At 45.7% G+C, this 17,813-nt stretch overlaps 1 protein-coding gene across 1 annotated transcript; it reads right to left on the reverse strand.

Moving 5' to 3' along the window:
• Window positions 1-8,179: 8,179 nt before the first annotated feature.
• On the reverse strand, window positions 8,180-9,782 carry LOC126498324 (zinc finger protein Pegasus-like). Its single transcript, XM_050136866.1, is given in 1 exon segment — window positions 8,180-9,782. A coding segment is annotated over 1 exon segment (1,215 nt). The 5' UTR covers window positions 9,395-9,782.
• Window positions 9,783-17,813: the final 8,031 nt, after the last annotated feature.

The following is a 17,813-nucleotide window of genomic DNA, read 5'->3' on the forward strand; positions in this document are numbered from 1 at the left end:
CTAGCCTATGAATCATCCATTGAAAGCTAAATGTGGAAGTCAGAGTCTCTTCCTGAGGCACCTACCAGCTCATGGTCTCCAGGAGCAGGAAGGCGGAGATGCTGCAAGTAACGTCAGGACACAGTTTTATAAGAAGAGCGGCTTTCCCAAGAAGTTCGGTTCTCGGCCCTAGCCAGCCTGCTACAGCAACGTCAAGGGTCCAGGTGGAATGAGTGGGGCTTTTCAACTCACTGGAGGACAAAACATCAGAACTAGTGGTCCCACAACTTTGAAAGCTCATCTGGGGGCTTCCGGATCCGCACAGTGGTTCTGCCCACAGCTTGAAGACTATACTGTGTCTGAGCGCCGACATTGCAGGACAATGCAAATCACCCCTTGATCAACATTACTTACCACTCTTCTCAGAGAACTGCAGTCATGTAAGACTCAGAACAGAGAATAAGAAAGGCATGATGCTTCTTTGAGATTGCAGGACCAGGCCATTGTGTGCCATCCAAACCGAGATTGCTCATACAGTAGGATTGGATGAAGCATAAAATCTGAGAAGGGTGGACATGTTTCCTTGGGGCAGCCTGATGTGAGCCATGACTTATCATCCTGGCAGGGGCTCGAGGCGACGCCTTTAGCATGGTGGTGGAACGACTCTGAGAACTTCAGAGAGAATTACAGCTCACTCCAAGGTGAAATGCCGGGACTGTTGTGATAGATGGCAGGAGAGGAGAGGAGATAAATCTTGTTGCCTGAGACAGTGTTCTGACCCAGAAACTCACTAATTAAAAGAGAGGTCAGGTCCTCAGCAAGGGTGTACAGTAATGACGCTGGAATTCCTTTTCACCGGACCTGTGGTCATTTATCTCGGCAACTACAGGCTGGAAATGCAGAATTTTCTCACATTTTTAGAAATGCTAGTTGCGTGATCGGGTTTGCCATTCAAACCCAGAGAACTCCAGGCTGGTAGAATTCCCTTATGGAATGGAGTTTATATAACCAGGGAGCCACTGGGTTCCGGCCCCTCATCTAGGATACAGATGTGACCTGCGTCCATGGTCTTACCCAGACCTCATTGTCCTGTCTCCAAAATGCACAATTGGGAGAGATGCTGTGATGGTTAGTTTAACTGCCAGTTCAACATCCAGGAGGCAACCCTCCAGGCACATCTGTGAAGAACTGTTGAAAGTACCTGAGTATGTATAGGAGGGATTGTAACACACTTGGGGAGGGGCAGAGATTGGCGCCATCTTTAAACACCTAAAGGATATGGGGCTGGTGGGCCACCGTTTCTCACTGAATTTAACACTTTAGACAAAAGTCAGGTGGATGTTAAAGGAGAACACTGGACTACATAAAACTCAGGCACACGGTAACTCTAGTTGAAGATGTTGTGCCAGGCACGATGCCTTTACCGGGGCACATCAGGAATCAAAACTGGGTCACATTCACACAGGACAAAGTGTTTCCTGCCTGTGAGGACTGGAGCTCACAATCCCATTGTTGACAGTACAATAAAAATGGACAGTGCATCACATCAGTCCACAAAGCAATAACGTCGCATGAGTCATAGAAGAGAGGAAAGGGGGGAGGACGCTAGAGGCTACGTGAAAAATGGGCACTTCTGTGCGTTTTCAATAAACAGCAAGACCCAGACACCTGCCATAGCAGAGAGGACCTTATGTGTGTGTCCTGTGGTATTTTTTAATCACATTAACTATACAAAATAAAGAATTTCACTATAACATTTCATCATGTTCATACACCTGCGCAACATGCTCACATAAAAACTACCCAAAGGGATCTCACCCGCATCTTAGAAAGCTAATCAAATTCTGCATCTTAGAAAATCCTTTTTCTAGTCTCATCTTTTCTTTTTAAGTGAAAAGTTTTGAGAATCAGTGACCCAGAGAAGATAGGTCATTTTTTTTCCCAAAGTAAAGGGCAAATTATCATTTTCTATATTCCTATAAGAAGAAAGCACGTGGCTTGGAAGGGCTCAGAAGGGAAAGGGCTTGCAGCAAATGTGAGGACTGGAATTCGTAAGCCCAGCACCCATGTAGATGTGGGGTGAGCATTTTGGTCCACATGTAACTCTAACACCAAGGAAACACAAACCGGGGATCCCGGGATCAAGATGGCCAGCCGGGATAGCGTAATCAGCAAGCGCTGGATCCAAGTGGGAGACCCTGCCTCGGAGGATAAGGTGGAGAGCCCCCATTTTGACCTCTGATTCCCACATCACACATGCACACATGTGCACACACACTCAGATATACGCATGTGCCTACATACATGCATACCAACACGTATACACATGCAAAAACGAGGAGGTAATAGAGACCCATCAAAGTACTGGTGCTGATCTGTTTCCCATCCTATCGGAAACTAAGGAAAAGTAACTAATAGTAGAAGTGACCATAAAGACAGAAGTAATATCCCAGAAACTAGAGCTGAGAGTTCCAGAGAAGTCTCCTGGGCCCAGGTGTGGTGGCAGACACAGCTAATCCCAGAACTTAGAAGGCAGAAGCAGGAGTTCTGTGAGTTGGAAAACAGCCTTTCTTGTGTACATAGCGAGTTCCAGGAGAGACAGGGCTACATGGAGAGGCCCTGTTCCAAATAAGTAAAGAAAGGAAGGAAGGAGGGAGGGAGGGAGGGAGGGAGGGAGGGAGGGAGGGAGGGGGGGAGGGNGAAAGAAAGAAAGAAAGACAGAAAGAAAGAAAGAAAGAAAGACAGACAGACAGACTTCTGGAATTTACTTTGGTGCAATTTAGTTAGAAGAAGAAAGAGGAGTGGACATGGTTACAAACAAAAACAGATTGATTATTATAATTGTAAAGCTGGATAATGGATACAAAGGAACCCATCCCTATTTTCTCTACTATTTAGACATACTGGAAATTTTACAAAACAGCGGGTGTCAGTAAGCACTGCCTAAGTACCGAATGGAAAGCAGGGCTTTCCTTTCCTTCATCCCAGTGGTACTGTCCACGGCTCCCCTGGCAGTCCTGAACAGCGCTGGAAAGCAGCCTTAGCCTTATGAAGATGCGCTCATGAGATGCAGAAAACAAACGAGGTGAATAGCACTAGGACAGCATCTTTCTGCCATCTGCATGTAGAACTTGCTTTCTATCCCTCCTCTGAGGACACAGACGGAGCCTTCGGGATGTATAGCTAACTGCAATCAGAGAAGGGCAACGAAAACATCACAGGAAAGCAGTGAGGTCACAGGTTAGGTGCCAAGCTCTGCCTGCACATGCTAACCAGAGAAATGCAGGCTCCCATCTCTCAAAGCTATCAGGGCTTGTGTGCACAAGTACTGCTGTTGCAAGACTCTCTGTGAAATAAGTCCTCCTACACCGCTGAGCGTGGAAGGAAGACGTTATTCGTGGACTAAAGCCAGGTTAGCTCTTGAAAGGCTTCCATCCTGGGTTGCTCATGAAAAACAAAATGAGTTTGTGTTCTCGTTTTATAATCTAAAACCACAAGGTGGGATGGACAAGCAGGGTTTTACAGAAGTGTTGGTGGCAGTCCGCAGGTTAAGGGCCATGACCCCATTGTTCAGCGATTTCTCCAGCTCGTTCTGCTCCGGGTAGCAAGAGAAGTCAAGCTTGGCAAATAGGCAGTACGAGCAGTGTTTTGGGTTCATCGAAAATCAATAAATAAGTATCTAACTATCGGTCTTTTCTGTTTTACTCCCTGTAAGGGACTGGAAGTCAATTCTACCTTCACTGGTTCTGTTGTGCTTGAGGACACACAGGTGCAAAGGATGACAGCTGATCCACACAAGATGGCTGGGAAGAGCCTATGCACAAGTTCCGTTGTGTGTGGTTGGTTCTGCTTTAGTCACTCTAAATCTACCATTTTCACCAGAAGACTCCGCAAAGACCCTGTGTCTTGGTCAGGGTGACTATTCCTGTGACAAACACCATGACCAAAGCAACCTGGGCAGGAAAGGGTTCATTTGACTCCTGGAAGCAGAGACTGCTTGTTGTTTCCCGGCTGCCCAGACTCCTGAAATAATCACAGGAATCTGTACTACTTGCAATACTGTTTGGCCAATATCTTAAGCGTACTGCTATCTAGCTCTGATATTTTAAATGAACCCATTTATATTACTTTATATTTTACCATGAGGTTCGTGGCCTACTGGCTAGGTTCCAGCTGGCAGTTTGTGTCTTTCTCCTTTGGTGGTTACATGGTGTCTCTTTAACTCCTCCTCCTCTCTTAATATATATCTCTTCCAGTCTGGCTATATTCTATTAAGACATTGGCTGAAAGCAGCTTCTTTATTAACCAATGGCAATCACAGTATACAGAGGGGAAACCCACTTCAGACATCCATATCCTTGTTCGTCATTGAAGAAAGTCAAGACAGGAACTCAAGCAGGGCAGGAACTGATCCATATGAGGGCTCCTAACCATCTGTAACTTTAGTTCCACAGAACCTAATGCCTCTTCTAAAACATGGTACACATACACACACTCAGGCACACATATATGCACTGTGTTTGTGTGTGTGTACATGCGTATTTTAAATTCCAGTATTGGTGTGCAACTTTGGAGCGCAACAATAGCCCAGCACTTTCAGGGTCCTAGATTCAGTCTCCAGAACTACAGGAAAGAGCTCAGGACTGACAACGCCCCCGGTGCTTGTTAGGGGAAACAATGAAGAGAACTTATTCTCTGCAGGGTCACCTCCATTCTCCAGCGAGTCTTGCTGCCTGTTGAGACTTGCCCGTATGGGCACCTTTACATCAAGTGTGCTCATCATCTATACGCTGTCTCACAACCTTTCTCTGTGTGTAAAATACAAGTAGGTTTCACTGCAGTTGCTAAACACACACCTTGCATCATCATTAATGGAGCCAAAACTTACAAATTTAATATAGTGCACTAAGAAAATCGCTCACTTGGGCTGTTTGGTATTGATGATATTTATGGTCTTTTAGTGTTCATGAAAACCTAGTAAACTCAACGTGTCAACACCTGTATTTCCCACCTTACTTTTCTAGGGCAAATTTTCTAAAAGACAAGTTAGCAAGTTAAAAGAGACACTTTTTTTAAAAAAATTGCCGGTGTCCTTTGCCAGTTGCCAGGCACAAGCTTTACTTTCCAGCCGACTGCCTACGAATGAGTTTACTTGCTCTGACTTTCAACTATTTTGAGTGTGTCTTTGCCATGTTTCACGCTGTTTTTTGCTGGTTTACATGTCTTAGCACCAGAGAGACAAACGACATTTTTGAGTGTTCTGAATATTCAGTATGAACGAAGTAAAAGACTAAGCCTTGGTGAGTGGTGAGATGGGAGATGGGAGGAAGCAGAGGATGGGGTTCCTGCTGGGGTGAGAAGCTCTCTGGTGAAGTTTGCTCTCTCACACCTGTAATTCCAGCATGCCAGAGACAAGGAGGATTATCCTCAGTTCCAGGGCAGCCTGGGCTACAGTCTAAGGCCTTGTCTTAAAAATCAAAGAGTAGTGGAAAGAGGGAGGAAGGAAGGGAGTAAATACCAGCGATGGGAAAATGCACACGCAGGTATAGGCAATGGTACTCTGGGCAGCGGGAGCCTGAGGCATCGAAGAAATATGGTGGAGATGTTCAGTGAGCAATTTCATACCCAGGGGCTGGGAAGTCAGGCAGGAGTGAACTCGGGGCTGGCAGCCAGTCTGTGAATCAGCACACAGTCTGTTAAAGACCCTGCCTGGTGAAGAGGCAGAGAGGTCTGAGTGGAGGAACAGTGGGCTCAGACAGAGCCACAGAGTAGAAAGACGAGGCAGGAACCAGCCTTCAGAGGAAACGCCAGCCATTACAGTTAGCAGGACCAGACCTCTAACCTGAAGCGTAAGTGAAAGTAAAGTGGATTGTTTGATTAATTTTGTTTTTACTATGGTAGATAAATTTAAGTACAAAAATAAAATAAAAGACATTGATGTTTTAAATATGACTCAATTTCCTAAATGTCGCTTTCTTCATTTTACTGACGTCAGTGCTGATGACCAACCGTGAGGATGTGTGGGTGAAGAAACCTGGCACCCTTTACAACATGGCACCAGCTCGGGAGTCCGCTCATTCTTACGCAATCATTTATTTTGGCATTTACCATATAATAAATAACCAAATCGGCAAAGGAAAACTTACAAAGCACTATGAATAGGTAGTAATCTTTAGGAGAATATAAAGTAGATGCCAAGCTACATTCCAAAGGAAGTACTAACAAACAAAAAAAGTAATAAAAGAAAAACTAGAGAAACCCAGGAAACCACTCTTACACTGCACCGAGCTAGAAAGCAGAGGGTCCTGGAATTACATGTTTCCTGCTCCTCCATGACTCTGTCTCCTTAGGGACTTTTCTTCCTTAAAAAAAAGAAAACAGCACACATCTTTAATGCCAGTACTAGGAAAACAAAGACAAATGGATATTTATGAATCACAGGGCAAGCTGGTTTGTACAGTGAGCTCCAGGCCAGCCAAGGCTACATAGTAAGACCCTGACTCAAGAGCAAATAAAACCAAAATCAAACAGAAACAGAACACTGGAGACTTCACCCACTTGCTGGGCTGTCTCCGCAATTCACAGCTATCTCCTGGGATCCTCTGACTCAGAAACATACATCTTCATAGTTCTGGGGACCAGAAACCTGACCACAAATGCAGGCCGGTCTAGTCCCTTCCAAGGCCTGTGTCCCGGGTGTACAGGCGTTAGTAGGGCTCTCTGTATCTTCCAGAGCCAACCATCTGTGTAGATCTCTGTACAATCTCCTCTTCTCATGGGATGTCCATACCAGATTAGAACCTGTCCACATGACCTCATTTATGTCCAAATACAGCCGTCTTCTTAAGCTCAGGGGATGTCAACATAAGAATTTGGGTGAGACACCATTCAGTGCCATACCACATGCTACAGATTCAAAGAAAAAATCCTAAAGAAATCTGTAACTATTAACTTCACAGTTCCTATCAGGGGGCTTTGTGGGAGCCCTGGAGTCTAAGGACCATTGTGGGTCAGGCTTCTGTCAGAAAGAACGTACGAGGGGCGCAGATGTGACCATTCAGCAGTGAAGTCAGAGCTCCCAGAAGCCCACATGGGGTGGAGAAGAAGCCATTTCTAGCCTGATCTGACGGGTGGCGAGAGAGGGTGCTTCATTCTCAGTAAGATACAGGAAGTAGATCATCAGATTTCCCCAGAAGCCTGCAGGAAACAAACAGGGCAGCAGGGACAAGATAATCTGCACAGTCCTAAAGGCCTGGAGTCCACAGCGCAGGGACTGGCGGGGTCACCCGCTGCCTTGAAGGGGCTGGGGAATGGCTGCATTTTAAAATGGACGAATTCCTTTATATCTCTTTTTTTAATTTTTATTTTTTGGTCATCAAAAGAATAGGCAACACAGAATCTAACCACAGTTACCAATCTCCACTAACAACAGTGGTGCCTCAATTAAGAATTTAACTGAAAAACTTGAATTTTACAAAGAAACACAAACTGCACAAAAATACCTTGCTACCTTTCCTCCTCTGGTTTTAAAAAATAAACATGAAGCTGCGGGGTAGTTTTTATCTACATTAGACTTTGACTCCATAGGTATTATAAAAACTAAAACAATTTAAGCTAAAGGAAACTTGGTCCTATGTTTTATTTCTTTTTCAGAACTTTCACCTATAACTTCAAACAATTGTTTTATATTCCCTATGTAGAAAAGAATAGTTAGTACGATAAAACAACCTTATGGCTTCCGGGTGAAAGGAAGCAGCTAGTCCAATTTAAGTGTAGAAACTAGATAGCACCAACGAATGGCAACTTCAAAGTTACTATCAGCACAGAAATGTGGTGAATAAGATTTACAGAAGAAAAAGTATTCTACTGGTTTGAAATATGACAGAAATAATAACTAAATGCAATGAAGATTAGAAATACCAAGAGCGTGAATAATCCTTAAAGTCAAAGGGCCATAAGTAAGGAAAATTTAACTAAACACCTGGTAAAACTATGATTGAACCTTGACCAGATCAAATTTTATTTAAAAAAAGGGGGGGGCAGGGAAGGGAGAGAGAATACAGGGGGGCAGCAGTTTCCACCATCAGATTTATATCTTACAATATAAACTTTAAATTAAAAAATGCCCTACCAAGAAAGGAGAACTCTAACCACCCAAAAAGGCTAACCTGGGTAAAGGTAAGGTTGGTTGTTTTCAGCTCTAGTTATGCTGGCCTCTTGCAAAATGACAGGCAAAATGGTACTTGTTTTAACAATTGTATCCACATACATTACAGCGAAAAGGACTGTCGTATCCATGGCATCCCATATGGATTGTGTAAAGGACGTTGTCTACAAAGTATGTGTCACAGTGCTGGCAGTGGAAAAGCAGCTGAGGGTCCTCCGCCGGCAAGGTTAGGGCCGGAGTGCTCGGCTGGCTGTTTCCGAGGATGGAGGTGCTGGTGGTGTGGCCTCTCGGCTGGCCACTGGGCCCTGCAAACGGACTGCAGTCCCTGTGACTAAATGACGGTGGACGAGGCTCGAGAACCGTGGGGGAGCTCTGAGGGGCACTCCCTTGGGCAGAGGGCTGTTGCATCATCATGAAAGGATTTTCATCGAGGCTGGAGTCTACATCAGCTGAGACGCGGTTATAGTTTTCAGGTAGCAAGCTAGACAAGTGTCCTGCTAGAGCAGACATCTGATTCAAGGAATTGTCCACTAGCAAGAGCTCCTCGGGGTCCTTCAGCGGTCCACAGAGTGAAGGTTTATCCATACTGTCAAAGAAGTCATTCTGAACATCTAGGATCTTGTGGGGAAAATCGCTCGGGTAGTCTGGTTTCTGAACGACCCCAGAAGGTGGACCTAGAGCAATGAGCATCCTTCGTTTGCCACCCGCTATGCTGCTTTTATTCTGCAAGTCCCCCCACATTTTCACGCTGCTTAAGGAGGCCTGGGGCCCGGTGAGCGGTAACAAATTATGCCTGCGCCTTTGACGGTGGGACAGGTTGCTTCTGTAATTGCAGCGGTAGGCGCACAGCTCGCATTTGTATGGCTTCTCTCCCGTGTGGGACCGCATGTGAGCCTCGAAGTAGCGCTAGTAAGCCGAGGCGAAGGGGCAGAGGTGACACTGGTGTGGCTTCTCGCCCGCATGGATTCTAGTGTGCTCCAGCAGCCGCTCAGCTCTCTTGCTGGCATAGCTGCAGTACGGGCACTGCAGCTTCCCGTCCAAGGTCCTCCCCAAGTCGTCCAGCATCAGCAACGGGCTCCCATCCAGGGCATCGCCATCGCCGGGGAGGCCGGGAAGGCCGGGAAGGCCGGGGTCACGGGCTTGCTCCGCCAGGTCCCACGCCAGCTCGTTCACCTGGCGGGTCTGCTGGCTCAGGTACTCCCGGAAGTTCTTCAGGAAGTCCTGCGTCTCCACCCTCTTCTCCCCCATTTCTTTCTGCTCACACACAGAGAAACTCCCAAGGCCTCACTGCGCTCAGCCGACGCCCACCATGGTGGCCAAGCACGTCTCTTCCTGTCCTGGAATGCACACCCAAGTCTCGCGAGAATGCGGATGCTGGTGAGGAGGGGCGGGGCTTTAGAGGCCACGTGATTCGCGCCTGCAGTTTCGCCTGCATCACAGGCCATGCAGGTACAAGACACAGGCGGGGGTGAAAGGCTGCCGCGTGGGAAAACGTTAGGGATGGGCAAACTGTGTTTGGTTGTAACTTGACTTCATCCGTATTTCCATCCCAGAACATTTAGCTCCTGGCATCCCAGAGTCTGGATTCTTGGTCCAGAGCCACGTCTTGCCCACGTGGACCTCCGCAGGGCTGGGCGACCTGGTCACTGGTGTGGAGAGATGAAAGTCGGGATGGGCCATGCTGCATACAAACCCTGAACCTCGTACGGACCATTCCTGTCTGCTACCTTCTCCCATGCCGGGGGCTCCAATTCTCTCACTTCTTGATTCTCGGTCCAGAAATGAACTCAGCTACCTTCCATTTTGCCTGCAGCCACTAAAACGGCAGTGGCTTTGCCGGCTCTTGTCCCTTCTATTCTTTTTGTTTACATGTTTATTGTTTACACCTTTTGTGAAAATTACTTTCCATCGTTTTCTTGTAGAGGGAATGGAAACTGGTAATTGTGTGTTTGTGCCTTTTATGTTTAAGGCCCTAAAATAACCTTTAGTTGTGTGGGGGGGAAAGGGGGAAGAGATCTGAAAAACAGTAATGATTAAACACTATTCCCTTTCATATGAGAAAAAGTTTTGTTTTTAATCCAGTCATTAAGTTCTGCTAAATAAAAGTACTCAAATCAAGAGCATTTATAACCACATTTAAATTTCATCCACCCCCATTGGTGCAGGGACTTAGAAACTAAGCAAGGACCCAGCATATGAGTCCTGGCATATGAGGGTCCAGCATGCTGTGTAGTTTATTTAGGCACAGATGTTACATGCAGAGACATATGCATGACTTTCCATCCCCAACCAATCACTGTGGAGTGCCACTGTAAAAACCCGAAACTGTCCTATACCTACCTCCATGTCACTACAGGACCAGTTGCACGAGCTGGGAACTAAGCTGGAGACTTAAAAACACATAGACAGAGACACACAGACAGAGAGACAGAGATGCTGACACGGGTCATCCTTGATACAAAAAATGACAAATGCCTCCTTTATTGTGCTCAGAAGCGGAAAAGTGTGTGTGACCCCTGCCTGCTTCTACACAGGGTCAGCTTTGGTGTTCCTGGTGGTTTGAATGGAAATAGCCCCCGTGGGCCCTTAGGGAGTGGCTCTGTAAGGAGGTGTCGCCTTGTTGGAGTAGGTGTGGCTTTGTTGGAGGAAGTGTGCTCCAGAGGGTGGGCTTTGAGGTTTCAGGTGCTCAAGCCACACCCAGGGTCACTCTCTTTGCTGCCTGCTGATCCAGGTGTAGAATTCTCAGCTACCTCTCCAGCACCATGTCTACCAATGTGCAACTCTGCTTCCAGCCGTGAAGGTAATAGATTGTCACCTCTGAACTGTAAGCCAGCCCCAATTAAATGTTTTCTTTATAAGAGTTTCTGTGGTCACGGTGTCTCTTCATAGCCATAGAAACCCTAACAAAGGCAGTGTTTTAAACAAACGTGCTGTGTGATAGATAAGATGATGCACAAGAAACCATGTTGTGCGTAAGTGGTTAGAACTTAACATATTTTAATGCTTTTCTTTACTCTGCTTTTTTAAACTTTATTTGTTGAGGAACATGAAGGTGTTTTAGTTAGAGTTTCTAATGAGACACCATGACCAAAAAGAAAGCTGGGAAGGGAGGGGCTCATTTGGCTTACATTCCCACATTGCTGTTCGTCACAGAAGGAAGACAGGACAGGAACTCAAACAGGGCAGGAACCTGGAGGCAAAAAGCTAATGCAGAGGCCATGGAGGGGAGCTGTTTACTGGCTTGCTTCACATGGTTTGCTCAGCCTGCTTTCTTAGAGAACCCAGGACCACCAGTCAAGGGATGGCACCACCCACCACAGGCCTCCCCCATCAATCACTAATTGAAAAAATGCCTTGCAGCTAGAATCCATGGAGGCATTTCCTCAGCTGAGACTCCTTCCTCTCTGATGATTTTAGCTTGTGTCAAGATGGTACACAAAACCAGCTAGAACAGGAGGTCAGAGGACAACTAGCTGGTTCTTTACTTCTGTACGTGAGTTCTAGGGACAGAATTCAGGATGTCAGTCTTGGTGATAAATACCTTTGCTTACTTAAGCCATCTTGCCAGGCCTTTTCTTCTTATTGAAATATCTCCTCACATTTTTTTGGTTACTAGGATATCCACTTTTCTCATTGATTTATAAGCTATCTTCATTTGCAATATATAAGGTGTGTTGGTTTGAATAAGAATGGCCCCTATATTCATATATTTGAATACTTGGCCCCCAGGTGGTAGAACTGTTTGGGAAGGATTAGGAGGTGTGGCTTTGTTGGAGGAGGTATGCCACTGAGGGTGGGCTTTGAGGTTTTAAAAGACCTCACCATTCCCAGCTCTTTCGCTGCTTCATGCATGTGTCTCAGGATGTGAGTTCTCAGCTACAACTTCAATGCCATGGCTCCCTGCCTGTTGCCATGGCTCCACACCATGGGGGCCATGGACTCACTTCCTGGAACCGTGAGCTTAAAATAAACTTTTTTTTTTGGCAAGTTACCTTGGTCACGGTACCTCATCACATCAATAGGAAAGTAAGACATAAGAAAAAGGCCTCTATGAAGAAAGGGAAGAACAAGAGAAACAGAGAGCCTCGGGTCTGAAATGGCAAGACAAACCCAAACATAACAGAGAAGGAAAAAATCATATAAAATAGAGATAAATCAGAATATTTACAAGGAATAAGAGAATAGAGAGAGCAACAAAAAACATAAATGAGGAGATCAGATCACTGAAGTAGAAATTAAAAGGTTTTAGCAGCTCTTTGCCTCTTTACCTCTCTTGTCCTTCCATCTCTCTTGCCTCTTTCTAGTCTTTGTCTCTTCTTTCCTCTCTTGCCTCTTCTTTTCTCTCTCCTTCCTCTTTTCTGCCTGCCTCTCTCAAGCCCCCACTCCTACACAGCCTTTCACTCTTCCACTCTGCTGATAAGCCTCTTGCACTAAAATAAATAAATACATGAAAGTTTTTAACATCTGGCCATGGTGTTATACACCTTTAATTTCAGTCCTCCAGAGGCAGAAGCAGGTGGGCTTCTACCATTTTTAAGCCAAACTGATCCATGTAAATTTTCAGGCCAGTTAGAATAAATATATAAAATAATAAATATGTAAAATTTAAAGGATGAGGAAAGAGGTAAAAGATACCCAAGAATTTGCAAGACAATGTCCACAGGGTTCGTGTTCCTTTCTGTCATGTGCATAGTGACAGTGACAGGGAAACAAAATACATATGCGAAGATATAACGGAAAGGGGTAAAAAATGAAAGGAAATATGCATATTGTTATTTTCGAAAAAGCAATAAGACGGGAATATAAACCATGATTATATCAAATGCCTGAAAGGCAACAAAACCCAATTATATAATGAAAGAAAACACACCCACCGAGAGTGGAAATGAGCATAAGGTATGACGGGTGTGTTTGTCGCTTGTCAGATGAAAACAGGAGCATGCTGTGGAAGAGATCGGTGGAGAGCATGTAAGGGCAGGAGGGGACAGAGGACACCAGAACAGTCCCTCTGAGCCAACTAAGCACAGACCACGTGAACTAAAGGAGGCCGAAGCAGCATGCACAGGGTCTTCACAGGTGCCAAGTCCTCCGAGGACTTCTCATCCAAACCACAGCATTCCACTCTCTGGCCCTCGTGGGCCTGTGGCCATATCACAGAGCAGAATATATGCTCCAACTTCAAAGCCACCTGACTTCTACAGTCACAACAGTGGTTCTAAATCCAAACTCCTTTCTGAAACTCAAAGCAATCTCTTAATTATCACCCCCCCCCCCGTGAAACCAAAAAGCAAATTATGTACTTCCAACATGAAATGGCACAGAATATATATTATCGTTCCAAAAGGGAGGACTGGGGGACATAATGAGGAAGTATTGGACCAAAGCAAGACTAAAAACCAGCAGTCAGATGCCAAATCCTACACTTCCATGTCTAGTGTCAAAAGGCTTAGCTGGCTCTGCCATTCTAGCTTTGTTGACCACAGCACACTTCTCCCTTAGGCTAGCTCCTTGACAGATGTCCCACAGCTCTCCAGGGTGACACTGGTTTCATTTTCACGGCTTCATGCAATGGCCCCGCAGGACCTCCTTTTTTCTCGGGTCTTCACGCACGGACTCCCTGAAATATATTTCTTGTCATCGGGAGCTCTGTGAAGCCATGGAGAATGAATCCATGACTGCTTATCTTTTATGATTCTAAAATTAGGACCATGTGAACGAAACGGCTGAGTTCAGCTGCCGACTTTGGATGGACCCGGCTCCTTGGAATCACAACAGCATCAGTTTAGGATGGCAACTGCCCTGAGGGAGCAGGAAATGCCTTGTGCTGTTTTAGGTGCTGGAAGTTTAGCTAGGTGGGATCATCCCCTGAGAGTGCCTTTCCCTTTATTGTTATGTAGATCAGTACTTTGTTTATTGGTGATAATATTCTCACAGTTACAGTCTCCAGTGCAAGCTTTCCTGAAACACCAAGCTTGCTAGTGTTCTTTTCTTTCAAAACTGTATACATAGAGATATATAGATTTATAGTTATAGATATATACACATATGCATATATATATATATATTCATTTCTTTCTGCCCTAGTTGTTCTTTTTCATTGCAGAACTGCACAAGAGTTATTACTAGTAAGCAAATGACAGAGTCACTATTAGGGCATGTTAGAATCTCCTCCACCAAAGAAATGAGTCCAATACTTTTAATTTTTCAAGAAAAGGTTTGTTTTATCCTATGGGTATGGGGGTTTTGCCTGTGTGTATATACATGTGTAATCCTGCTGCCAGTGGTGGTCACAGGAGATGGCCCAGTCCCCTAGAACTGGAACTACACTTCCTATGTAGGTGCTGGGAACTGAAGCAAGTTTTGAATCTCTGCAGGGAGTAGTGCTCTTACGTGCTGAGCCATCTCCCCTGTCCCTCCTAGTACATTGCTTTATTTAACTTCAGATTACGTTCTAGAACATGAGTAGAAAGCGGCCCTGATCTTTGTCAAAAATACCACAGAATGGGTCTCTAACGCAGCTGCTAATATTATTTCTCTCTGAAAACCCTTGAGCAGAGTCTCCACAGTCTGAATGGTCCTGTCTCCCAGGCTTCAGCTAGGATGTCCCATGAAGCCCTGATTTCCTAGACCAGAGACAGTAAAAAGCACCACAGTCACAGCAAAAGTACCACTCCCGCTGCCAGCTTCTGCATTGTTACTTCTGTTCACCCACGACCAAGGCAACTTACAGCAGGGAGGGTTTATTTGGGATGCAGCAGCAGAGGATTAGTCTATGATGGTGGAACAAAGATACGCAGCAGCGGCAGCAGGAACAGGAAGCTGAGGGCTCAGGCCTTAAACCAAAGGCGTGAAGCAGAGAGAGTGAACTGGGAATGGGGCAAGTCTTTAAACTCCAAGGTCCATCTCCAGTGGCACACTTCCTCCAGCAAGGCCACGCCACTTAAGACTTCCCAGGCAAGACCACGGACTGTGGACCAAATGTTCACAAGCCTGAGACTATGGGGGAATCATCTCAAAATATACAACTTGGCTGAGACATCCAATGTCTCATCTGCTCAGGGGGACGAGATCTAAGTTGAATAACCTGCTGTTCAGACTAGCTGCAGCCAAGGCTGGTTTGGGGCTGGCCAGAGTGTCTACCAGTATTCCAGAGTGAAGTGGCCAGCTCGCACACCCACAAGATCGGCTACAGCTACATCACTGTGACTGTCAAAGCATCCCAGTTGTCCACAAGCGCAGCAAGGACTGCTGTGACAGAGGAAAACAAGAAAGACAGACAGTTCACATTGGGAAATTTAGCAAACAAACTGCAGGATTCCTCGTTAATTTGACTTTCAGATAAACAACACAATGTTTTGGTATAAATATGTCACATGTATTGTGTATACTCGATACACTATTTGTGACATGATGATGCTTGAAATAAACCATTGCTAATCGGGAGTCGAAGTTAAGTGTTCCATAGCTTACCTGTGACGTCTGTAAAAGCCCAGCACTGCCAAGCAACATGGAGTCATGTAGCAGAGCCTTCCCATTCTGGCAGCTTGATTTCAGGAGCCCCATTACTTAGCAACTGCGTGCTTTCTTTTTACGTGATTCTGAGCACACTACCCGGAAAGTCCAGCTATTTATGAAGAACGCCTGGTAGCATTAGATGGCTGCTTTTCCCACCTGGGCTTTGTTTATGTGAGTGGGTGTGTCTGCCCTCACAGGTTCTCACACGGCTTGTAGCCCTCTGTAAGTACAGTGGTCTGGGTGCCTTTCCTATAACCAAACCCCAGGTCAACAAAAGCCCAGAGGAATAACAGGCATTGTTTGTTCTGGCTAGTGAGACCCTTGACCACAGTTTCTAGAATCCAGAAGGAAAAAGCTTTGGTTGGATTAAGAACCTCCCAGGCTTTTCCCCTCAGCTTCCTCCCAGCCCAAGCAAGTAGACTGCTTGACTTAGGCTTTAAATCCTATGTTGAAACGTCTGACTTGTGGTGAACAGTGGTGGCTTCCAGCCAAATGCAGGCTCTGACTTTGTTGTTTCTGTGGTTCTTTTCCTTCCCTTTATTTGTGTACTTGGGCACAAGCGCTCGAGAATTGCAGTGAACTGTGAGCAAAACCTGTCCATTCCATGTTGGGTTTTAATACATTATACATACTTCCATTGAAACGGAGAAAACACAGCATTCATTCTCTTACTCAAGCAGAGTAAGGCGGGCATGATGGTAGTATTGTGATGGTGTGGGAACCCTGGGCAGTAGGGTTTGCACAGGGAGAGGAGCAGGGCAGCAAGGAAAGGGGGGGGATGGATGACCGTAAATAAAGAGGATAGGAATACAGAAGAAAGAAGAAAACATGCGGCCAACCTCCTAGACAGGGAGGGTGATAAGAGCAAGGTAGAAAATATGCATGTCACAAGAAAACCTCTCTTTTGTGTAATTTCTATGAAAACAAGCAAACCAACCCCAAGGGAGCTCAGGCTCTCCTTTCCACACAAGGACACAACCTGAAATCACCAACTTTGAAGCGTGTTCTCAACAGATACCACATCTGCTGGGCCACTGATCTTGGACTCCCCAGCCCCCCAGTGAATAAATCATTTTTAGTACTGAAAATTCCTTTTTGAGGCAGGGTCGCATTGTGTAGTCCTGGCTGGCCTGACTCAGTGTGGAGACCACACCTGCCTCAAAGCCACAGAGATCTGTCCGACACTACCTCCCAAGCAGCTGGACTAAAGGTGTGACCTGCCACGTTTGGCAGAGAAGTGTTTCCGAAAACAGTTAGAGATTTGTACCTAAGAGGCAGAGTAGAGGTCCATGGGGAGAAAATGATCAAGATGAGGCTTGCGAGGCAGGGGGATGTAGCTAGCTCTGTGTTACAGGAGTCATGATAAAGAAAGACAGGCTGGACAAGCAGATCATACCTGGGCTATGTTCCAGGGGGAGGACTATGTCTCCTCAGATGCTCTCTTAGTCAGGGTTTCTGTTGCTGTGAAGAGACACCATGACCATGGCAACTCCTATCGATGAAAACATTTAACTGGGGCTGACTTAGAGTTCAGAGGTTTAGTCCATTATCATCATGGCAGGAAGCATGGTGGCATGAAAAGGTTATCTAAATTTTTCATTATTAATAAAAACTTGGGAGTCAACTATTGGGGTAAAATCCTGATTCAGCAGAGAAGTGCTGGAGAAGAGACCAGTGACCTCAACTTTTTCTCCTTCCTGGATGCAAAAGGGCCCAAGAAGCTTTCTAAGCCCCTCCCTGCTACTTCCTGTGTCTCTCTATACTTATCCTGGTCCTCCAAAATCTCTATGGCTAATTCTGGCCAGCTAGTTGCTAACTGAACAGCCTGATTCAAGGTTAACAGTCTCAGGAGTGTCGAGTGTCATTGTGCAATCAAATATCCTGTAACAGTGGTGTGCAGGCAGACATGGCGGTGGAGGAGTAGCTGAGAGTTCTATATCCAGATAGACAGAGAGCAGAAAGAGAGAGACAAGGCCTAGCATCTAAAACCTCAAAGCCCAACCTCAGTGATACGCTTCCTCAACAAGGCAACATCCAATCCAACACCTCCTAATAGAGCCACTCCCTATGGGCTATGGGGCCATTTTCACTCAAACTACCACAGATACCCGGGGTGATCAGATAATAAAGAATGGGGTTACCAGGGCTAAGC

This window comes from Alexandromys fortis, unplaced genomic scaffold, assembly GCF_014885135.2.
Source record: "Alexandromys fortis isolate MF-2015 unplaced genomic scaffold, M_Fortis_MF-2015_v1.1 scaffold_3, whole genome shotgun sequence".
NCBI lineage: Eukaryota > Metazoa > Chordata > Mammalia > Rodentia > Cricetidae > Alexandromys > Alexandromys fortis.